The sequence below is a fragment of the Cyrtonyx montezumae genome, unplaced genomic scaffold (genome assembly GCF_038088225.1).
Source record: "Cyrtonyx montezumae isolate F1298 unplaced genomic scaffold, pur_monq_1.0 scaffold_39, whole genome shotgun sequence".
Lineage (NCBI taxonomy): Eukaryota > Metazoa > Chordata > Aves > Galliformes > Odontophoridae > Cyrtonyx > Cyrtonyx montezumae.
Window position 1 is genome coordinate 1 of NW_027072044.1, and position 22,389 is coordinate 22,389.

General features: G+C 63.0%; 3 protein-coding genes and 1 non-coding gene across 4 annotated transcripts in view; 2 read left to right on the forward strand and 2 right to left on the reverse strand.

Annotated features, from left to right (window-relative positions):
• Positions 1 to 664: 664 nt before the first annotated feature.
• Positions 665 to 2,576, reverse strand: LOC136054568 (forkhead box protein L2-like). Its single transcript, XM_065745853.1, has 4 exons — positions 2,316 to 2,576; positions 1,482 to 1,654; positions 1,110 to 1,370; positions 665 to 923 (listed from the first exon to the last, which is right to left on the reverse strand). Exons 1-4 carry the CDS (start codon positions 2,574 to 2,576, stop codon positions 665 to 667), a joined length of 954 nt encoding a protein of 317 aa, XP_065601925.1.
• Positions 2,577 to 3,769: 1,193 nt separating this feature from the next.
• On the reverse strand, positions 3,770 to 14,205 carry PIAS4 (protein inhibitor of activated STAT 4). Its single transcript, XM_065745866.1, has 11 exons — positions 14,139 to 14,205; positions 11,711 to 12,140; positions 8,858 to 8,942; positions 8,114 to 8,155; positions 7,716 to 7,806; positions 7,358 to 7,486; positions 7,174 to 7,279; positions 5,583 to 5,656; positions 5,342 to 5,502; positions 4,288 to 4,418; positions 3,770 to 4,199 (listed from the first exon to the last, which is right to left on the reverse strand). The coding sequence occupies exons 1-11, from the start codon at positions 14,163 to 14,165 to the stop codon at positions 4,003 to 4,005; spliced, it is 1,473 nt and encodes a 490-aa protein (XP_065601938.1). The 5' UTR covers positions 14,166 to 14,205; the 3' UTR covers positions 3,770 to 4,002.
• Positions 14,206 to 15,851: 1,646 nt separating this feature from the next.
• EEF2 (eukaryotic translation elongation factor 2) overlaps positions 15,852 to 22,389 on the forward strand; it is an 80,345-nt gene continuing 73,807 nt past the window's right edge. The window contains exons 1-15 of the mRNA XM_065745840.1: positions 15,852 to 16,051; positions 16,612 to 16,826; positions 17,443 to 17,624; positions 17,711 to 17,922; positions 18,475 to 18,653; positions 18,820 to 18,925; positions 19,233 to 19,346; positions 19,532 to 19,670; positions 20,001 to 20,196; positions 20,297 to 20,555; positions 20,848 to 20,955; positions 21,072 to 21,425; positions 21,549 to 21,731; positions 21,810 to 21,942; positions 22,069 to 22,271. Of these exons, the coding sequence (XP_065601912.1) occupies positions 16,049 to 16,051; positions 16,612 to 16,826; positions 17,443 to 17,624; positions 17,711 to 17,922; positions 18,475 to 18,653; positions 18,820 to 18,925; positions 19,233 to 19,346; positions 19,532 to 19,670; positions 20,001 to 20,196; positions 20,297 to 20,555; positions 20,848 to 20,955; positions 21,072 to 21,425; positions 21,549 to 21,731; positions 21,810 to 21,942; positions 22,069 to 22,262 (2,577 nt within the window). The 5' untranslated portion in view covers positions 15,852 to 16,048 and the 3' untranslated portion in view covers positions 22,263 to 22,271. The remainder of the gene's footprint in view (positions 16,052 to 16,611; positions 16,827 to 17,442; positions 17,625 to 17,710; positions 17,923 to 18,474; positions 18,654 to 18,819; positions 18,926 to 19,232; positions 19,347 to 19,531; positions 19,671 to 20,000; positions 20,197 to 20,296; positions 20,556 to 20,847; positions 20,956 to 21,071; positions 21,426 to 21,548; positions 21,732 to 21,809; positions 21,943 to 22,068; positions 22,272 to 22,389) is intronic.
• On the forward strand, positions 18,979 to 19,045 carry LOC136054666 (small nucleolar RNA SNORD37). Its single transcript, XR_010622761.1, has one exon. It is a non-coding gene; the product is annotated as a small nucleolar RNA SNORD37 (small nucleolar RNA).

Genomic DNA, 22,389 nt, shown 5'->3' on the forward strand with positions numbered 1-22,389 from the left:
GTGCCCCCGTCGGCCCCACTGATCCCGCTGCCCGTGAGGCCCTGATCCCATTTTTTGGCCCAGATGGGGGTCGGGGCCGGCCCCACAGATGGCCGCGTTAAGGACCCCCGGCTGTGGGGTGGGGGCGGTGCGACCGCCGGAGGCGTTGAGCCCCAAAGGGCCACGAGTGGGGCGGGGGGGAAACCGAGGCAGAGATTGGGGTCGAAGCGCACCCTATGGGGCCGACCCCAAACTCCCACCCCACCCCAACCCCTCGGGGTCCCCCACCCCACGCCGGGGACCCCCCCCCGCCCCACACGGACACCGCACGAAGGGATGAAGCTGTGTCATAATCCCCGCGCTGCTCGGGGCCGCCGTGAGCTTTGGGGTTTATCCTTTGGGATTACGCAGCAAAGCCCTTTCTTAGCGAGGCGCCCTAATGCCACTTAGCACCTGGGATCCCCGATCCTCATTAGGGGCGTCAGGGACAATTAACGGAGGGGAACTTAATAATTAGGGCAGGGTCCTCCCGGAGCCGTGCGGGGGATTAATCAGCAAATGCGGCCGCTGTGGGGTTTAAGTCCCATATGTGCTCGGGGGGACTGCGCCCCATATGGGGCCGCCGTGGGGCACCGTGTCCACACACCCCTAAAAAACTGTGGGGGTGGGGGGGGGGGTTCTGCCCCTATGGAGGGGTTGGAGCCCGAGTAGGGGGGGGACTGGGGGGCATGGGGATGTAGGGGTATGGGAATATGGGGATATAGGGATATGGGAACAGGGGGATATAGGGAAATGCAGATGTGGGGATGGGAATGTGGGATATGGGGGGGGGGGGTCCACGGATATGGGAACATCGGGGACATGGGGTGTGGGGATATAGGGCCACGGGGATGGGTGGACATGAAGATATGGGATCGTGAGGACACGGATGGGAATGTGGGGATCTGGAGATGGAGGGATACGGGAACGCGGGGCTGTGGGGGGTAGGGACGTGGATGGGATGTGGGGGTGTGAAGGTGTGGGTTCAGGGGCGCAGAGGGGCCGCCCCCGGGCTCCGGCACATTGGGTTCGCAGGCGGTGGGGGTCCGTGGGGTCTGTGCCCCACAGATCCGCCCCTCCCCCCCCCACACTGTGGGGTCCCCCATCCCGAACCTGAGCGCGGGGCTACGGGAACGGGGGCCGGGGAGCGGGGAGGAGGGGTCCGAGGACGCGGGGACCCAACGCCCGTCCCCATCCCCAGCGCCCGCGGGGGGGGCCGGGGGGCAGCGCCAGCGGGGGCAGCAGCGGAGGGGCCCAGGGGGGGCACGGCGGGCGGGGGGGGGCAGCAGGGGCAGCAGCAGCCGAGGCCGTATAGGGCGTAGGGGTGGCAATAGCCGATGTTCACCGCCATCCTAAGAAAGGGGGGGGGGGGGGGGGGAAGAAAAGCAGATATAGGGTCAGCGTGTGGACCCCACACGACGCCCCGTGCCCCCCATCCCCGCCCCCCCCCCCCCCCCGCTCACCGGCGGATGCGTCTCCGCGCCCGGCGCCGGTGGTAGTCCCCTTTGGCGAAGTCGTCGAGGTTCGCGGGGTGGATGGCCCAGAAATGGCCTTTGCCGTTGTCGCTGCGCCCCGCCTTCACGAAGCACTCGTTGAGGGACAGGTTGTGGCGGACGCTGTTCCGCCAGCTCTTCTCCTGCGGTGGGGGACGCGGTGTCACAGCCCCCACCCCAAAAACCTGCAGCCCCACGGCGTCGCACCGCGTGGGGTCGGGGGGAGCGGAGGAAGGGAACCACTCTGGGACGGGAATGAATGGAGCCAACGGCTGTGACCAAATGCAGCAACCAGTTGGGACCAGTATGAATGGCGTCCCCCAGTTGGGACCAGTATGAATGGTGCCCCCCAGTTGGGTGGGACCAGTATGAATGGTGGCCCCCAGTTCGGTGGGACCAGTATGAATGGTGGCCCCCAGTTGGGACCAGTATGAACGGTGCCCCCCAGTTCAGTGGGACCAGTATGAACGGTGCCCCCCAGTTGGGACCAGTATGAACGGTGCCCCCCAGTTCAGTGGGACCAGTATGAACGGTGCCCCCCAGTTGGGACCAGTATGAACGGTGCCCCCCAGTTGGGTGGGACCAGTATGAACGGTGCCCCCAGTTGGGACCAGTTGGTGGGCACCACTGGGGTGGGCCCGGAGCAAAGGGAAGCACCAGTATGGGTCCAGAACGAACAGAGCCACCAGTTTGGGCCCCAAAGCAGCGCCCACAGCTCGGTCAGAGCGGACACACAGTGAGTCCCCCCCCCCCAAAACAGCGCTCAGACCCCAAAGTTCCCCCCGGTTTCCCCCCCCGTCCCACCTTGTTCTTGAAGTAGGGGTACGTGTCCATGATCCACTGGTAGATGTCGGACAGCAGCAGCTTCTTCTCCGGGGACGAGAGGATGGCGGTGGAGATGAGCGCGATGTAGGACTGCGCCGGTTTGTCCCCGGGCCGCGCTGTGGGGCGGGGGGGGGATGTGGGGCCGCCGCTGTGGGGCGGAGGGGACCCCGAGCTGCCCCGTCCCGACAGGAGGTACTCAATGGTGAAGGGGGTCCGCGCTGCGCCCGCCGCGTCCCCCATGTCCCCCACGTCCCCGGGGAGAGGCTCCCGGCGCGGCGCGATAATTAGCGCAGATTACGGGCTTTGCTAATTGTGTTTTCACAAACGGGCTGCCTTGGCAAAGCGGGCTGTGTATCCGGCAAAGCCCCGGGTTTAGGGGGATTTGGGCCTCTAAACCTCATCAATAAAACCATTAATCCGCTGCAGGTGGAGGAATTTGGAGTGGCACCGGGGATGGGGGGGGTCCGGGGTGGGGGGGTCTGGGAGGGGAGGGGGTGGGGAGGGGGAGGGGAGGGCCCCAAGGAGCGCACGGCGCAGTGAAATGTAAATCTTTTTATTTTAACAAACACTATAATTTCCAACTTTGAAGAACGTGTCACTGAGGGAAAGAAAAATAAGTGGGTTTTTTTTTTTTTGTTTTTTTTTTCTCTCTCTTTTTCTCTCTTTACAAAATAAAGGACAGAACGGGAAATAAGGAAAAAAAAACCCAAATAAAAAAAGGAAAGAAAAGCGAGAGGACAACGAGAGGATCCGTGCGGGAGGAGCCGCCGACGCGAACAGGAGCAGCGCAACGCGGCCCCGGCCGGGGGGGGGGAAGCAGCGGGCACTGCTCCGGGAGGGGGGTCCGGGGGGGTCGGGAAGGGGGGGGGGGCGAAGCACAGCGGTTCTGAATCGGGGTGAGAGAAACCTGAACGTGTAACCGAGGTAGAGTTGGTGAGAACTGAGATCCCCCAGCGCCGGCGGGGACGCGCAGCCCTTTGAGTCTTCAAAAACACCGTTATTGCACTTCAAAAAGACGACAGGTTCGTGGTGCGAGCCCCCCACCCCCAACCCCCACCCCTCACCCCCCCCACCCCGCCCCCCCCCACCCCCCCCTTCCCATCCCTCCCCCCCCCCCATGGCTTCTGCTCAACTAAAAGGGGTCACTACGCACGATGCCTACAGTTCCCGGGGTCGGGATCCTCGATGTGGGGCACAGAGCTGCTCCAGCTCCACCCCACTGCCCCCCCCACCCCCCAAACCCCCCCTATGTTGGGTGAACCCCCCCCACCCTTCTCTCTCTCCCCTCCCCCCCCATCCCCTTCCCCCCCCCCCCCCCGCCCGTGTCCGTAGTAGAACTGGAGGTGCAGAGGAGCGGTGCGTGCGGGGGCACACAGCTCTGGGGCCGTGTGGGGCCGTGGGGGGGGGCAGCCGTGGGCTGGGACACTTCCCTCGCTTCAGAGTCCGGTTCGGGGTCGGGCCCGGAGTTGGGGTGGTTTTCCAACCCAGAAGCAGCTCAGCGGTCGCGGGGTTTTGTTTTTCGTTTGTTTGTTTTGCTCTTGTTTTAATGGTTAATTGGGAATAGGAAAAGTCATCGGTGGGGGGGGCGGCGCTCTCCCCCCCCCTCCAGTTTAAGCACCAGAGGATTCAAGTCTGTCCGTTCTGAGGTCGGGGGCTGCGGCCGCAGTCAGCAGGCAGAAACCAAACCCTTCTCGTAGGAGCAGCGCCGTTTGGGTTGGGGTCCCTCGTCGTCGTCGTCCTCCTCCTCCTCCTCCTCCTCCTCCGATGAAGAGCTGTCCAGTGTTAAATCCACCACGTCGGCGGCTTTGCCGTTCTCGCCGTTAGCGTTAGGAGCGGGCAGCATCCCGTTCACATCCGAGGAGCCTGAAGGGGTCGGGGAAGAGAGGACTGATTAAAGCCCCTCCTAATTAACGCGGGGTGCGGGGGGGGGGGGACGTGCAGGGGTGCTCACCCAGCACCAGGATGGGGCACTGCGGGCTGCAGCTGCGCTCCTTCTCCGCTCGGATGGGGCACCAGGAGCCGTCCACCAGGTACTCGATCTCATCCGCGTCCTCACACTCCGTCAGAATCTTCGACAGGAGCCTGGGGGGGGGCGGGGGGGGGAAGGAAGGGTGCTGTGGGTGCTGGGGGGGGCCGCACGGTGCTGCGTGGAGGGCGTCCCCGTCCGGCTCCATGCTGTGCCATGGCAGCAGCTCACCTCCTGGCCCGGCGCACGGGCGGGCGGCCCAGACCCCGCTGCGGCCACGTGGGGGGGGTGGGGAGGTCCCCCCGTGCTCACTGCCCACCACCACAACAACGGCACTCCGCCCCACGAGGAGCCCTCGGCCCCGCACGCGACCCCCAACGTCAGCACACGCAGCCCTACAGCTCGGCACGGGGCCGACACTACCAACACTTTCAGACACCTACGGACTGCGGACGAGAGCGGGACTCAGCACGGCCCCGGGGACGGCCCCGGCACTGCGGCACCAGAGCTCAAGCACACGGCTGCGTGAGCCCAGCACACCGGGACGGCCCGCGCTGCGCTCCTCCTGCACGCACGGCAGCGCGGGCCCTGCAGCCACCGGGAGGGGGGGGCTGCTCTGCGGCAGCACTCCGCTCACCTCCACACAAGCACAGCTCTCGCCGGGAGGAGGAAATCCACCGGGCGCAGTGCAGCCTGCCCCAGCCAGCCTGAGAGCGCCTGGCAGCAGCGAGAGCAGTCCCTATCAAAAATCACCTTATCGTGTGCTTATAAAGTGGGTTTACTCCAGGCAGCGTGACATCTGTCAGCCAAGGCTGGGTTCATCAGTGAGGCAGTAACCGCTCGGTGCTCGTAACGCTTTAGAGTAATCCTAAAATCAAGAAGGGCAGACCAACAAACCTCGCTCCAGCACCCCAACACGAGCAAACCGGGGCGTCGGGCACGAGCAGAGCGCGCTGCCAGCATCGCTCCACGAGGACAGCGCAGAACACACACTGCACCCAGCACACCACGCAGGCCGAGCGCCGAAGGCAGCACTCACCCGTCGATTATCAGCTGGTCGTAGGGAGCAGGCTTGTCGCACACGGGGCACATCCACGTCGGCTTCTTCTCATTCATCTGAAGGTAGAAGACAGCATCGAAGCACTGCAGGTGAGCGCAGGTCTCGGCCCGGCACGGCACGGACAGCCGCATCTTCACCAGCTGTGGGAGCGGGCGGGTCAGCAGCGGCACGCGGCACAGCGCGGCACAGCGCGGGCACCACGGGCACGGCAGGCACTCACCGGGCAGATGAGGGACACGCGGACCCCCGTGGTGGCGATCTCGCTGTCGGGGTCCAGGCGTAGCTTCTCTTTCACTGCACACAGAGCAGAGGGTGACATTAACAGAAGGGAACTCCAACCCGGAGACGGCGCGGAGCGCGGGGCCACGAGCTCCCGGTGGCACACAGGTCACTCTCACTCGGGGGGGGCAGAGGATGCAGAGCTGCAGTCCCCAGCAGCCACGCACGCCCCACGCCGCAAGCTCTGTTTCCTGCACCTCCCTTCCCAGCAGCTCTGCCCTCCCCAGCAGCCAACCGTCACCGTCTGCCTCCAGAGGAGGGCGGACAGAGCCACAGGCAGCCAGGAAGAAGTCCTTTTATCTAATAACTTGGTCGTCAGGATGGACGTTACCCCCTTGGGCAGCGGGACGGGATGCACCGCACCCCTCCGACCCCCGAATCCTGAGGGGGACCCCACAGGAGAGCGGAGGCGCAGCACAACGGGCACGAGCAGTGCATCTCCAAATCACAAGTGTCGTCCCGGCACTCCTGAGCTGCTGCCCCCCCCCGAGGGATGGCACAGGAACGGGAGCAGATGTGCAAAGCCCCACGTGGGAAGGGCTCCTTCGAGCTGCACAGCCCACCCGAGCTCAAACCACACAACTCCCGAGGACCGCCCGCTGCCGGAGGCGTCTCCACCAGCCCGGCTCGCCCACCCCAGCCGCAGCTCTCCAGTTCTGCACCACGGGGCTGAAACCAGCACAGCGTCCCGACGAGGGGCGGCGCCGCTCTCGTGCTGGGGCTGTTCCACCCGAGCTCAGTTCTCACAAAGTTGTGGGGTGGTTTTCGTTCTTAAGGGCTTTCTCTGTGACCGTAAACCTCCGTGCCATCTTCAGATGACACCTCCTCCGTTTGTAAGAGCTGCCCATGCTCTGAACAGCACGACCCGAGGCCGCTGGGACCCAGCATCGGTCCTCTTACACAGCACTAAGCCCCGGGAGCGGCCTGGAGCAGCTGGAATCCTCCAGGCTCAGATCTGCACATCGGGGTGCCTTGTAACGGTGCCGCCCCTTCACATTTCCACGGCGTTCTGCACGTACCTGAGCAGCCCAGGACAAACATCTCCCAGGGTCACCTCTCTCTGAAGCTCTCAGCACATGTGAGAGCCGTGGTCCCGTGGCAGCCCCGGGATGCCCGGGTTACAGAGGGCACAGGAATGCTCTCACTGAGATCTCTCGCTCCAGAAATCCCCTTCGGGTTTAGTGCGGGTTAAGGCTGAGGTGCTGAGGTTGTGTCCCTCAGCTCAGAGCGATCAGAGGAAGGCACGAAGCCGCCCTTGTCCGAACGATGCTGCACCCGGCAGCTCTCACAGCACGACCTGGAGATGAGTCCTGAACACCACTACGAGCTGCAGAGCTTCTGCACGAGGCTCTGGGGGCAATTACACACGCCTCGGGCAGCTTGTTCAGGTAACAAGTGCTTTATACAAGCGGGGGGAAGCAGTGGTACAAAGCTCGGCTCCAACACGTGTTCCCAGCAGCCTGGCTGCCAGCACGCCCACCAGGGGGGCACGCGGTGAGCCCCCCCGGCACCTGCAGCCCTCAGATACTCACCCAGTGCTTTGCAGAGCTCTGGATGTTTGATCCCGATGGTTTTTAACCTCTGCAGCAGCTCCGCTGAGGTCATCTGCCGCACTAAGTACAGCCCCACGGAATAGCTCTGAGGAGGAAGGGAAGGGCTGAGGGAGGGGCTGCCCCACACGCCCCCCGCTGCCCCGCGTGCCCCCCGGCCACGTACCTTCCCGTAGTTGCCCCAGGTGACGGTGATGCGGTTGGTGGCTGCAGACAGGTACATGAGATGCGTGAGGTTGATGGGCCGGCACGGCCTCTTGGGCTCCACGCCGGGTTTGTTTGAAGGATAGTAGCCCTAGAGCAGAAAGACGGCTGTGCTGTTTTCAGGCTGAAGATGGGGGGCAACACGTGAGCGTCACCGCCTGCTGACACAGCCACTGCGCCCCACAGAGAGGGAGCGGGGAGCTGAGCATGGGCCCAGCACAGAGCGAGCAGGACCGGGCCCCGGACGCTGAACTGCCAACTCCTCCGCTCCGCTTTGTTGTCTGCACTCATCACAGGAGCGCTGCCCGCCAGCTGCTTACCGGCACCGAGCAGTAACTGTGGTTCACTTTCACGGCGATGTTCGGGGGGTACTGATCCTCCTGGGGAGAACTAGTGTCTGTGTAACAGATCCTGCAGAGAAAACATCTCCTCAACCGTCCGCCGTCTCCACCGTGCAGAGCTCCGCACAGCAGCCAGCAGCCAACCACCCCCCATCCCAGCCCACGCTCCCTCCTGTGCCCAAACCAAGGGCAGCTCTCAGCGACTCGGATCCTGGATCCCGACTGCAGCAAAACGGGAGATGCTGCGGCCTGCTGCTGACTCGGGTGGCACGGCAGGAGGGCACCAGAAAGCCTAGGACAGCTGCACTGTGCCAGCAGCCAGCCTGAACTCCCGCAGCCCTCCTCCCCCCGCAGCACTTCACCTTAAAGCCACATACCTGAGCACCACCTGGACCGACTTCACACCGGGCTGCAACTCCCTGCAAAGCAACAAGCAGAAACTCACACAAAGGAAAGCCCAAATTGGCTGCCACGTTTCCCAGGCACGAAGGTCAGAGGATGATCAGTTAAAAAAAATTAAAAAAAATCGATGCTGAAATAATGATCCCCGGGGTTTTACTTGGTTCAGCTCACTCTGCAGCCCTTGGTTTCGTGGTGTGCCCCCCCGCAGCCACACTGTGGCTTTTCAGAGCTGTATGAGCAGTGCAGAAAAGACAGCAGCTCTTTTTTCTGCCGCGTGTCAGCGTTTGGGGGAACCACACCTCGGGTCGGGGGTATCTGACCGCGCTCCCCCAAGGCTCTGCTCGCTCACTCCACTAAGCACTTCTGCTGGAGGGGAGGGCAGCAAGGTGGGCTGAGCCCCACGGGCAGCCCCTGCTGCACAACAACCTGCTCCGTGTGTGACTGACGGGGAAAGCTCTCTCCACGTGTCTGGGTTTGTGCACAAAGGGCTCTGAGGACTGGCTGCAGCACACCCTCACCCGCCTGCGCCGCACCGTCTCCCTCGTGTTAAACTGGCAAGCAGCTTCCCCTGCACGGCTCCTGCAGAGCTGGGGGGTCGCAGGGGTCCTCACACAGCAGTCAGGGCAGCAGCGACCCCACACTGCTTCTGTCCTCAAACAAACCGTGCTCCGTGCAGGGCAGGTCCGGGCTGCGGCCTAACAGCGGCCAGGGAGGGGTACCTGGAGTTTCGGATCAGCTCCACTTGTCTCGGCGTCAGGGCGAAAATGCACGGGCTTTCCTGAAGCTTCTCATTGTTCTGTGGAACTGAAAAGAGAAACACATCAGACTGACGGGGCTCCTCCGGCACCGCCACGTTCGTGTCGCGCTGCACGAGACATCCGCAACTCATCCCCACCACGCGGACACCGGGAGCACAGCACGGGGACAAACCCACGAAGATCCACGGAGCTGCACGCGTCCTGCCAGCACAGAGCCGACTCTGGAGGAGGAAGGAAGCACCAGAGAGCACAACTGCACGACGCAAAGCAGGGCGTGCTGGGGGCAGCAGGAACGCTCAGCAGTCAGCGCTGACCGGCCCCGCTGCCTCAGTTCAGCACCTGAGACGCGGGAGCTGACGGTGCCGTGCACCCCGGGGCAGCGTGCCCCCAGTGCTCACTGCCAGTGCGTGTGTGTGTGAGCACACGCGGAGCAGCACACGGCCTTCCTGCTCCTCCTGTGCCTCCTCCCCCACCTCGGCCACTGCTGCTTTACCCGAAGCCCAAACACCCGCATTTGAGACGTGGGAAAAAGTGCTTTCCTGCCCAGGAATACAAACGAGATGAAGGAAAAAGAAAAGCTCAGCAGCTCTCAGATCCTGAGTGACGGGGCCGGGCGGGTTCGCTGCTTCCATCTATCGCCCTTCAGCGACACAGCTTCAGAAACGCAGCGTGTTCGGAAGGGAACAGTGCCGGCATTAAGGACCCGTACAGGCCTAGGGAACGGTGGCTCCCACCTGAACGTCCCCAGAGCAGTGAGCACAGCACGTCCTGTGCCGCCCAGCGCTTCCCGAGGAGACACGCAGTGTTTCAACACTGCCCCTTCAGAACTCCGTCCCCACGGACCCTTTTCTCCGTGGGAGAGCTCTGAAGTGGAGCTGGGCACTGACCCCACTGCCCTCCAGGACCCGAACCCCAGGAGGTGATCTCCTGCTGCAGCAGATGCGTTTTCAGATGCTGAGCAGCCAGGAAACAAAAGGTGCGGGCTTTTAAAGCTGCACATCTCCAGGTATCAGAGGTCCATCCTTTCCCCGGGTCAGATCTGCCACGCTGCAGCCCCGTGCCTGGGCTCGCACGGCTGTGATCAGTGCACTCCGACAGCCGACAACAGCAGGAAACGGAGTTTTAAGACAGAGCTCGACCGGCAACCTTCAGGAGGAGCCCAGCAGGACTCTGCAAAGCGTGCTCAGGAACGGAGCCCCTCCAACAGCACCGAAATCCACCGAACCCGCGCGTGGTTCCCCGGCGTGAGGCAGGGGCTGGTTGGCAGGGGGCCTCACCTGTCTGTGCGACGCGACCCCTCCTCAGGGGACGCGCTCACCCGCAGACCACGCTCAGCATCGCCGGCCTCACTCAAGGCAATCGACTCCAGGGGGAAGAGAGCTTTTAATTAACAAACATGCTTCCAATCCAAGTCGGGAGCACGCAAGATACCCTTCCTTCGCTCACACCGTGGCTACAAAGCCTCCTCAGCCCAGGGGAGGGTGCTGCTCCCACAGCAGCCAGGTGCTTTCCCGCAGGGACAGCTCCTCCAGGCACTCACTCCCACACCCCGAGCTGGGGCTGACCCACAGCTCATGCTCAGTGACAGCAGTGCCTGCACGGCTCCGCTCTGAGCACAGCAACGCGAGGGAGGCATCCGCTGGCAGAGGTGTGAGGCCACGCTTAGGAGACTTCACCTCGCACTCCACACGGCCACAGCTTTTAACACGACCTCTTGATTGATCACAGTGAGCACACCCCCGCTCCCACCTCTGGATGGTTCCCCCTCTGTACCACTATTTTTCTTCAGGATCTTGCCTTTCTGGCTGGTAGATGCCACCCCAACGCTGGGGGCTGAATTAAGCAGCGCTGAGGACAACGCTTCGGTTCACAGCGGGAACACGTGACAGCTCCCCAAAAAAGGGGGAAAATTACATAAAGTCTGATGAATTTGTATCGAGGGAGGAGAAAGAACACCGACATAGGTGGTTAAACAGGTTTCAGGCCTGCTTAGCAGTGAAGAGCCGGGGTGAACAGGTGGAGACAGGCAGCACTACCTGCGAAGGGTAACCAACATCTGCTGTGAGTTACCGGGGGAGACACTACAAAGGGTGCGTGCGAGGGAGACCCAAACCCGCTGGAGAGGCAGGAAATGGAAGAGACTGATGGAAAAGCAGAAAGATGCAATTCAGGAGCTAGGAAGGCACGTGGACACACCTCCACCTCCGCACCCCCAGCCCCGCATCCCCGCGACGAGGTCCAAACGTTTCACACAGGGCAGCTCCCTGAGCTGCAGGATCAGCAGCAGCCAGCCCCGAAGGGCTCCGTCCCTCCAGGAGGCACTGAGGCTGCACAACAGCCTCCCTCAGAATCCACACGAAAGCCAAACAGAGCAGGCTCCCATCCCCGCAGCGGGAGAAGGAACTTCCCTCAGCTCCCCTGGTTGCTCCGTCAGCCACGGGGAGCTCAGCGCTGAGGATAACGGCCGCGTGGAGCACGGCAGAGCTGGACCTGCTCAGCTCGGCTGAAAAGCGGCACACGGAGGCATTGCAGAGGGGGAAGAGATGGTGGTTCGTAACGCAGAGCGAAGGGTGAGAAAGCCACAGGCAGCAGGGCAGGCTTACAGATTAGAGCTGTGCTCTGGTTCTAAGGGAAGGGGGCGAAATAAAAGAGAGAAACACTCTTCTGTATCGAGGAGGAGGAAAAAAGGGGGAAGGGCGCCGGGCAGCACTGTGCATCAGCCCCCCCTCCACACAGCCCTGCAAAGCAGGGCTTTCTCCTTCCCACACCCACACCCACTTCACCTCTCTCTCGTGGAGCGAGCGGAGAACTCACCGAGCTCCGTCGGCTTCAGCAGCTCGTCCAGGGTGGTGTAGAAGGGCAGCTTCACCAGGCGCACTTCGGGCTTCACAGCTTTGGGGGGCAACCTGCCCAGTCCGTTCAGGTACTTCCCGTAGAGCACGGGATAGTCAATGTTTGGGGTGGAGATAGAAGTCCGAGCTACGGAGCTCCCGCGGTCGTAGGAGGAATGGATGGGGAGCGCCTCGGGGGAGCGGTGCGGCTGAGGCTGCGCGGCCTCGGAGCTCTTCTTGGCATAGCGTGTCTCGTAGAGCTCCTTGATCTTCTTGAACACCTCAGGGCTGCAGTCAAATTGGACCAGCTGCAGTGCTCTGGTGACTAGTTCGTGTTTAAGTCCGCTTTTACTCCTGCCAACAAAACCCAGCAACATCTGAAGATCTGAGACCCGGAAACTCATCACCATGTTCTGGGGGATAAAAAAATCGAAGACGTTCTTACAGCGGCAGGAAGGCAAACACAGTTCTTGCTGTTCTCTACGACTCAGAACCCAGCGACCCCCCCAGCCCAGAGAAACACGAGTTACCCAGGGAGGGGACCTGTGAGAAACACCTCATGGGAGCGACGCTGACTGCGGAGGGGAAAGCCGAAAGACGAGCAACACCGCGCGGGAGCTCAGCACAGACCAACTGTGCACCTCAGTGCAGCCTGGGGTGCGTGGAAAGGAAACGAACACCGCAGGAGATGACATCGAAGCCAACTGGGGCTGCCAGCCCTTCACGTGCTCAATCTGCAGGCAAAATAAACCCCCTGGAACAATTGTGACGCGTAGCTTTAGGAGAAAGCGAGGCATGTGTGTTCCCAGGTGTGGAAGGAGAAGACCGGAGGGAGCTGTGCGTTCCCGTGAGAACAGTGCGTGCACAGTGCAGGTGGGGGCTCTGCCAAGCGCTCCCCCGCGCTCGCAGCCAGCACCAGCCCTGCTGCTGGGGATATCGGCGCCCTGATAAGCGGTGCAAACCACCTCCACCTCCACCAAGGCGCTCTCCCGGGGCTGGGGGAGGCCTGCAACCGTCAGGCCAGGAGCTGGGAACGGTCTCAGCCCACATCAGACAGACGTTGCTTACGAAGCACGTCTTAGCCGAGATTTGAGCTGTCCAGAAAGCGCGCTTCCCAGCTCCCCCACACGTATCCCCCCAACACCTTCCCGAGCTCGTGGGAAACAGGAATCTGAGAACTCAGCCATCCCACAGCAAAGGGCAGAAGCGGTGATACAGCAGAGCTCTGCTCTCCCAAAAGGAGAGGGGAGGAAGGCAGACAAGCTGCAAGCACGTTGTCTTTGCTGGGGAACACCAAGGATAAATGGCACGTGTGCAAACGCAGCGGGGCCACGGCGCTCCTCACAGCACAGCAGCATCCCCGAGCTCTCTGCTCCCACAGCACCGCTCACTTGGCCATGCTGGTGCAGAACCGATGGCCCTCGGGGTTGAAACCAACAGCCTTCTACGGCTCAGCCTCAGATTCAGGACCCGAACTGCTGCAGAGCTCCACTGACAATAATAAAACCGTGCCATTGAGGCTCAGATCTGCACGAAGCACTGAGCTCAGCTCCTCCCTGTGACGACGCAGCTGTGGGTCTGAGCCCCACAGCACGCAGCCAGGACGCAGCACACCTCCTGCAGAGGGTCCCGGACCCACGGCAATAAGAGGGGCTGAACAGCTGGCAGAGGGGGGGTCCAAAGGGCCTCATGAAATGCACCCCCACAGCTGCCCAGGCACATCCCAGCTCGTGAGCTGATCCTGCAGCTGCAAACCACTTTCCACCCGTGGAAGCTGCTCGGCTGCACGAAGCCAACCCCGTACCCACAGGGTGCAAGGGGGGGGGGACCCCACCGCACGGAGCCCCCCCAGGGTGCAAACTGCCGTACCCACAGGGCCCGGAGCACCGCGCAGACCCTCCGTGAGTGCCATACTCGCGGCTCACAGCTGGGGGGGGAGCTCAGGAGCTCCACAGGGTCCCCCCCCCACACACACTGGGGGAATCAGGGGAGCCGCTCCCCTCCCCCATCGGTGGGAGGCACCCCCAGCGCCTCCCAGTGCCCCTTGGAGAAGGGGGAGGGGGATGGGGGAGGGCCGCGCAGCCGCTCCCGCTGACAGGAGATGGAGGAGGGGAAGAAGCCCCAGCGCTACGGAAGCGCTGCGAATCGCTCCGGAGGACGCGAGGGCCGCGGTGAGGCCTAAGGACCCGCGGGGCCCGAGCCCCGGGGTGGGGCGGCCCTGAGTGGGCGAGCGAGCGGGGGGATGGGGGGGGGGGCGGTCCCGGGGTGCCGCCCCCCACAGCTCTCAGCCGCAGAACCGAGCCGTCCTCCGCCGGCTCCGCGCCGGGAGGGGCGGCCGCACCGCCCTCAGCCCCGTCCCGCCCGGCCCGGCCCCGCTGAGGCGTTGGCACCGCCGCCGTTCACTCACTCACTTTCGCCTCCACCAGCTCCGCCGCCATCTTGGCCTCCAGCGTCCACCGCGCCGGGAGCCGCCGCCGGGTCACGTGACGCCTGGCGGCGAGGGGAGGGGCGCGCGGGAGACAGCGCCGCCCAATCCGCGCGCGCGCTTCTCTCCTCAGCCGTCGTCGCCGCTCCGCGCAGGCGCGATAGCGCCGCCCCGCCCCGCGCCGCCGTCCGGGGGCCTTAAAGGGGCCGCGCCCCAGAAACGGGAGGGAGACGCGGTTGGGAGGATGAAGGTCTGCAGGGGGAGGGGCCGGGCCTGCAGCGAGCAGCTGACAGCGCGGCGCTGCCCAGGCCTACCTAGGGGTGGTGGCTGCTGCCCCTAAAACGGTCCCAGCCCCACGCTAGCGGGTCCCAGCTTACCCCTGGGCTTGGGCTCCCGGTGAAGCGCAGTGCGGGAGGGGGCGGGGGAAGGGGTATTCCCTTGGCTCTGCTCCTTGAAAGGCTTTGTTTGGGTCTGTGCAGCCTTCGGAGCTTATTCCTGGGTGCCCGGAGCGTTGGCTGGCGTTGTGGTGTGCTGCCTGGCGAGGGAATAAGGCCTAAAGCACAACCTCCTTTTTCTTAGCCACAGCCCCGAGATGGAGCAACGGTTGACATGAACACTTAGGTTTTGCTGGGAGACGCTTTCCAAGAGCTGAGAGCCGGAGGGAAGAGGGTAAAAACGAAACGCCGATCTTTGAGATGCGTGCCGGACGCACAGCAGTGCCCTTCTCACCGAGCCGAGGCCGCAGGCGGAGCTGCGAGGAGGGAACGCGAGCGGTTGGGGTGAAATGGAGCTGCAGGTGAAGCACATCGGGGCTGCGACGGCTCCTCGTGCACCGATGGCAGTGCTGTTACACAACGGGGACAGCCCGAGGCTGCCGCGCTCTTGGAGAGCACAGATTTTTCCAGCGTCTTCTTTCTCCTCGACGTCAGCCCTGTGAGCTAATTAAGGCGAAAGAAAAAAATTCGCCGGTTTCCCAGACAGGCCAACGCGTTAGTCACGCTGCCCGGCGCTCTTTGGCAAAAGCCGGCATTGGTGCTAAAAATTCAAACGGCTGCTATGGCAACGCCAGCAGCTGATAGCTCACGCTGTCACAGGGAGGGAGCAGAGCACAGCCCCCAGAGCCGGAGCGCTTCGCGGTGCACCCCACCGCTGTCCCCCTGGGAAGGGGCAGCGAGCTGCGGGGCTGGGAGCGCTCTGCCGCGCGGCAGCTGATGGAAATGGAGCAGCGGTGTTCTGCGATGCTGATGAGAAGGAGAAAACAGCAGCGGAGCTCTCGTGGTGCGGGGATGGAGAGCGATGTTCCGCCGCGCCCCGGTCCGTGTCCCGGCGCGCACCCCGGGCTGCCCCGCACTCCTCCCCGCCCGCAGGGGGCGCTGGAGCGCTTTCCACGCGCAATGGCGGCCGGCTGGCGCATGCGCAGCCGGGCCGGAGACGCCGAGAGGGGCGGGGCTTGCCCACTCCCGTCACGCTCCCGCTGCGGGCAGGGCCGCGCCCTGCGGTGCCCGGCACAGCGCTCGCTGCAGAGGCGGAGGCGCCCTCGTGGCCGTGGGGAGCGCCCCGGACGCGTTCTCGGGGCTGTCCCCGCTGTGGTCGCGTCGTTTCCGCTGCCGGTTCTGAGCGGGGACAGCGCGGAGCCCGGCTGCGGCCCTTGGAGGACCTCACCGCCCGACCATAGAGCTGCGGGCAGCAGGCTGCTAGAGAGGCGCCTCCACGCACGCGCACTGCGCAGCTGCCGCGCAGGCTCCTCCCCCCGGCCGGCGCTGCCCTATAAAACGGGGGCGGTTGACGTCAGCGCTCTCTTCCGCCCGCTCTGTGCTCGCCAGCGAGACAGGGCCGCCGCCGCCGCCATTGCTGCATCCCCCCCCCGCCCCGGAGAATCCACCTCCATCCGCCGCCATGGTGAGGCCCCGCGTTCCGCCGCCGCTCGGGGGGAACCGAGCGGATCCCGCGGGGGCTGTGGGGGTGGGGATGTCCGCTCCGGGCGCGCCCGGGGCGCCCTGCGGCGGGGCAGGGCCTGGCTGCGGCCTGGGCCGCCGCGATGGGAGCGGTGGCGGGGCCTCGGGCACCCGGAGCCCCGCAGGGCCGCGTTTCCACGCGGGAGGAACGGCGGCGGCGTTGCTGTGGGGGTCGGGCGGCTACCGGAGCGCTTACGTAACGCTGCGGTCCCGCGGGGTCCGTCCCTGTGGGGGGGGGGGGGGCTGAGGGATTTGGGGGGGGGAGGGTTTGGGGGTTCTCCAGCAAAGGGAGCGCTGTCAGCGCTGCGGTGCTTAAGGTCGCAGAGCTGGCTGCTGCTGCTGCACTGCGGGCCCGGCCCTCGCTGCTTTGTATGCGCAGTGTGCAAGGCGTCTTGGGGTGCAAACTGGACGAACCCCAGCTTGGCTGGACCCGGCAGTGCCACGTAGGAACAAATGCAGCTCGTGCGTTACGTAGCGCGTCTTCCTTTTCTCCCTTTCTTCAAGGTGAACTTCACAGTAGATCAGATCCGGGCCATCATGGACAAAAAGGCCAACATCAGAAACATGTCTGTGATTGCTCACGTCGATCACGGCAAGTCAACCCTGACTGATTCTCTGGTATGCAAAGCTGGGATCATCGCCTCTGCCCGCGCGGGGGAGACCCGCTTCACCGACACCAGGAAGGATGAGCAGGAGCGGTGCATCACCATCAAATCCACGTGAGTGCTCCTCCTGACCTCGGCAGCACTGAATCCTGCCCTGGTTCCATCCCGAGGTGCAGAAGGAAACGTCAAGCTTTCCCTCATCTCGTTGTTGAAAAGCTTATTTTTCTTTCCCTTGCGTGGATGGCTTTAAATGAAGGAGTGAGTACTGATGGCCCTCTGAGTCACAGAGGGTGCCCTGGATGGCTGCTGGGGAACGGCTGTGCTCCTGCAGTGTGACTTTTGCCCTCTTGTTTGGGCACTGGCTCTGGGCTGGTGTCGGAGCTCTGCAGGGAGGAGGCTTGGTGACCGTGGACCTGTCTGACTGTCGGAGGGCAGCTGAGGAAGAGGGATCAGGAAGGGTTAGGCCTGGCGGGAGAAGCAGAAATGCTCAGCAGAGAGAAGGTGCACCCATTTAGCACCTCGTTGTCAGAGGAGGCGATGAGGTTTTTGTGGGTGCTCCGCGGTATCTCCCTCCCTCACCTCAGGACGTGCTCCAGGGAATCCTGAAGGCTGGGTGTCACTGTCTGGAAATAAATAGTAAAGTGGGAAGGATGTTTCCAACTGTATTTGCTTCAGAGTGCAGGGGAGGGGTAACGGGTGGGTGGTGGTAACAGCTCTTCTTCTGTTTCAGAGCTATTTCTCTGTTTTACGAGCTCTCTGAAAATGATTTGGCGTTCATCAAGCAGAGCAAGGATGGTTCTGGTTTCTTGATCAACCTGATCGACTCTCCCGGGCACGTGGATTTCTCTTCGGAGGTCACTGCTGCTCTTCGTGTCACTGATGGTGCCCTGGTTGTTGTCGACTGTGTCTCTGGTGAGGTTTTCTGCAGCCCTGTGTGACTGGAGTGTGCTCTGGGTGGATTTGGAGGTGAGGAGAGCTGTTTCTCCTGCGTTTGGCAGGTGTGTGTGTGCAGACAGAAACCGTGCTGCGCCAGGCCATCGCTGAGAGGATCAAGCCTGTCCTGATGATGAACAAGATGGATCGGGCGCTGCTGGAGCTGCAGCTGGATCCTGAGGAGCTGTACCAAACCTTCCAGAGGATTGTGGAAAACGTGAACGTCATCATCTCCACGTACGGGGAGGGAGAAAGCGGCCCGATGGGAAACATCATGGTAGGTGGATGGTGCTGGGCGCCGCTCTCGGGAGGAGCTGTGCTCTGTTAGCAGTGCTCTCTGGGTTGTGGAGGCACTGCACCACCCAGACCTGCCCTGGTTTGGGGCTTTCACTCAAAATCTTAATACGGGTCTTGAGCCAGCAGTGAGTGTGAACACAAGTGTGTTTTCTCTCTAGTAATGGGGTCCTTCTCTTGGTAGGGCTCTTCTTGCTCACCTGACACGGGTGTGCAGCCCTGGGCTGCTCCTGAGGCTGCAGGGCTTCAGGTGGTGGTGGTCCCTTTGCTCCCTGCTGGACCCGTGAGCTGCGTGCAGCGCGTTGAGCTGGGTGGGGTGAAGAAAAACTGATCCCATTCTGGGTGACACAGCTGAAATGGGGTGTGTGGGCCAGGCAGGCCCTCTGGACGGGTGGTGGCTGTCACAGAAATGCTCAGTGCTTCTGTAGCCCTGGAGGCCCATCGTCTTTCCCTCGGTGGAGGCACATGGTGGTGTTTTGCTGTGACCCTCCCCAGCTGTTCCCCTCTGTAACCCAGCTGTCCTTTTCCCTTTCAGATCGATCCCGTGCTTGGTACAGTTGGCTTTGGTTCTGGCCTGCATGGCTGGGCTTTCACTTTGAAACAGTTTGCTGAAATGTACGTTGCAAAGTTTGCTGCCAAGGGTGATGCCCAGATGAACCCGTCCGAGCGTGCCAAGAAAGTGGAAGACATGATGAAGAAGCTGTGGGGAGACAGGTGGGTAACTGTGGCCGCTCCTAACCCCGGCTCTGTACCTCTGACCTGTTCAGGCTCGGGGTCTGCGTCCTTCTTCTCTCCCCTGAGCTGACCGGGATGAGGAAGAAACCCACCACGCTTCCGTACCTCAGCTGGGTGTTGATGTTTGTCTTGTTTCTTCCTCCAGGTACTTCGATCCTGCTACCGGCAAGTTCAGCAAATCCGCTACTGGGCCTGATGGGAAGAAGCTGCCGAGAACCTTCTGCCAGCTCATCCTCGATCCCATCTTCAAGGTGTGTTCCTCACTGCTCGGCCCTGCCTGATGCTCTTTTGCCCTCCTGCAGTGAGTGATGATGGCAAATTTCTTCACTTTGACCTGACTTGTTTGATTGAAGAAATTTGAGTATCTGACGCGAGGCAGAGTCGTTGCTCTGCGTCGGGGGGGCTGGTGGGAAAATGGGGGGAGGGCACACGTGTGTCTGAGAGCCCGTGTGGGTTCAGCTGGGGGTGGGCAAGGACACGGCTCCTCCTTAGAGACGCTTGTGCTGCTGCTTCAGCGCGGGTCACAGGAGGCATTCCTGACTGCTGCTGCCCTTGCAGGTGTTCGATGCCATCATGACCTTCAAGAAGGAGGAGGCAGCCAAACTGATTGAGAAGCTGGACATCAAGCTTGACAGCGAAGATAAGGACAAGGAGGGCAAACCCCTGCTGAAGGTGAGGCTGCTGCGAGCCCTCCGTGGGTGGGAAGCTGTCAGGAGTTGGGCAGTCCGAGCTCGCTGTGCGGCTGCGAGCCCTGCTGGGGTGGGACGGTGCTGCTGGCAGCTCGGGGGGGCAGGAGGGCGAGCTGAGTGCTGTGCTCGCAGCGGCCTGCCCGGCTCTCACCTCTGCTCTCTGCTCAGGCTGTGATGAGGCGGTGGCTGCCTGCCGGAGACGCCCTGCTGCAGATGATCACCATTCACCTGCCTTCTCCTGTCACAGCCCAGAAGTACCGCTGTGAGCTGCTCTACGAGGGGCCCCCCGATGACGAGGCTGCCATAGGTGCGCGGTGCTGCTGGGGATCTCAGGAGGCGTTCTGAAACGCCTGGCAATACCTTGTTGTCCGAAGCCTCGCGGCTTAGCAGCTTTTGTAGTTCTTGAGCCTGCAGCTTTTCTAGTGTGGCTCAAACAGGCTTACTGGTGAGCGCTTGGCTCAGGAGTGCTGAGCTTGCTAAGTAACTGGAGAGCGGCCAGGGCGTGTGCTGGTGGCTCAGGCTGAGCCTGTATTCATTTAAAAGATCCCTGGGCGATCTGATCGTCTTGCTCGGGCTGGGGGGCACTACTGGGATGGGGGAGGCACATACCAGTGATACTGAAATGTTTCCTTCTCAGGTATTAAGAACTGTGATCCCAAGGGTCCCCTGATGATGTACATCTCCAAAATGGTGCCAACCTCCGACAAGGGCCGGTTCTATGCCTTCGGTCGTGTCTTCTCCGGTCTCGTGTCGACGGGCCTCAAAGTCAGGATCATGGGGCCAAACTACACGCCCGGCAAGAAGGAGGATCTGTACCTGAAGCCAATCCAGAGGTGGGTCCTGGCCGGGCTGTGGTGGCAGCTCTCCTGTTGTGCTGCTGTTCTGGGTCTCCGCTCATCTCCGAGGCGCTGACGCGGCGCTCTTTCCCTGCAGGACCATCCTCATGATGGGCCGCTACGTGGAGCCCATCGAGGACGTGCCTTGTGGAAACATCGTCGGTCTGGTCGGCGTGGACCAGTTCCTCGTGAAGACCGGAACCATCACCACCTTCGAGCACGCTCACAACATGCGCGTCATGAAGTTCAGCGTCAGCCCGGTGGTGCGCGTGGCTGTGGAAGCCAAGAACCCCGCAGACCTGCCCAAGCTGGTGGAGGGGCTGAAGCGCCTCGCCAAGTCGGACCCCATGGTGCAGGTGAGTGGCTCAGCGGTGTGGCACGTCCTGGAGCTGCTGCCTTTAGCTGCCAGTGCTGGTGGGTGCGGTGCTGGTGGGTGCAGCTCAGTCGGGCGCTGCTTCCAGCCCCCCCGGGCTGGGAAGGAGTGAGAGCTCCCCACCTCGAGCCCCGTGCTGACTCAGCAGGGGCAGTTCCTAGGACGGTTCCCGTGAGTCCAGGCAGAGCGGTGCCGGTGTTTGGTGTGCAGGAGCTCCGGTTGCACTGCAGCCAGGAGCCACGCGTGCTGCATTAATGGCTTTCTTCTTCCTCCAGTGCATCATTGAGGAGTCCGGGGAGCACATCATCGCTGGGGCCGGGGAGCTGCACTTGGAAATCTGCCTGAAGGATCTGGAGGAGGACCACGCTTGCATTCCTATCAAGGTACGGCTGCAGCACTGACAGCCCCTGAGCGGCGGGGGGGGGCTGCTGAGCTCAGGGTTTCTGCTGAGCTGCAGGTTGGTGGCTGAGCTGTTCTTGGCTGTGCTGTGTTGCTGCAGAAATCCGATCCCGTCGTGTCGTACCGCGAGACGGTCAGCGAGGAATCCAACGTGATGTGCCTTTCCAAGTCCCCCAACAAACACAACAGGCTGTACATGAAGGCCCGGCCCTTCCCCGACGGTTTGGCCGAGGACATCGACAAGGGCGAGGTGTCCGCTCGCCAGGAGCTGAAGCAGCGCGCTCGTTACCTGGCCGAGAAGTACGAGTGGGACGTCACCGAAGCCAGGAAGATCTGGTGCTTCGGTCCCGACGGCACCGGGCCCAACATCCTCACTGACATCACCAAGGGAGTGCAGTACCTGAACGAGATCAAGGACAGCGTGGTGGCCGGCTTCCAGTGGGCGACCAAGGAGGTGGGGGGGGGCTGGGGAGCGGCACGGGGCGATGCGTGAGCCTGGGAGCCGGTGTGTGTGGGGGGGGGGGGGAGGCCGTGGCCCCCCCAGTGCTGCCCCCTCACTCCTGCTCTGTGTTCCCAGGGCGTCCTGTGCGAGGAGAACATGCGTGGGGTCCGCTTCGATGTGCACGACGTGACCCTGCACGCCGACGCCATCCACCGTGGGGGTGGGCAGATCATTCCCACGGCCAGGAGGTGCCTGTATGCCTGCGTGCTCACCGCTCAGCCCCGGCTCATGGAGCCCATCTACCTCGTGGAGATCCAGGTAAGGGAAACCTGCTCCCCCATCCCTGCCCGAGGGGGCCGGGGGGAGCGCTGCAGCCCTGACCGTGCTGTCCCGCAGTGCCCGGAGCAGGTGGTGGGCGGCATCTACGGCGTGCTGAACAGGAAGCGCGGCCACGTCTTCGAGGAGTCCCAGGTGGCCGGCACCCCCATGTTCGTGGTCAAGGCCTACCTGCCCGTCAACGAGTCCTTCGGTGGGTGCTCCTCCTGCTCCACGAGGACTGCTCGGGCCCGGAGCGTGGGCCGTGCCTGAGGCTGAGCAGCAAGGCGGGCTGGTGCTGCAGGCCCCGGGCCATGCCATGCTCTGCTCCTCCCTGCAGGTTTCACCGCCGACCTGCGCTCCAACACGGGCGGGCAGGCCTTCCCCCAGTGCGTGTTCGACCACTGGCAGATCCTGCCCGGGGACCCCTTCGACAGCACGTGCCGTCCCTGCCAGGTGGTGGCCGAGACCCGCAAGCGCAAGGGGCTGAAGGAGGGCATCCCGGCCCTGGACAACTTCCTGGACAAACTGTGAAGCCCGGGGCTGGGGCTCGGACCAGCTCGGCGTGGCGGCGGCGGCCGTCTCTGCGTTGTACTTAATCAGTTTCATAGCGATTTGAGACTCTGAACAACGATGACAACAACAAAAAAAAACCCACAAA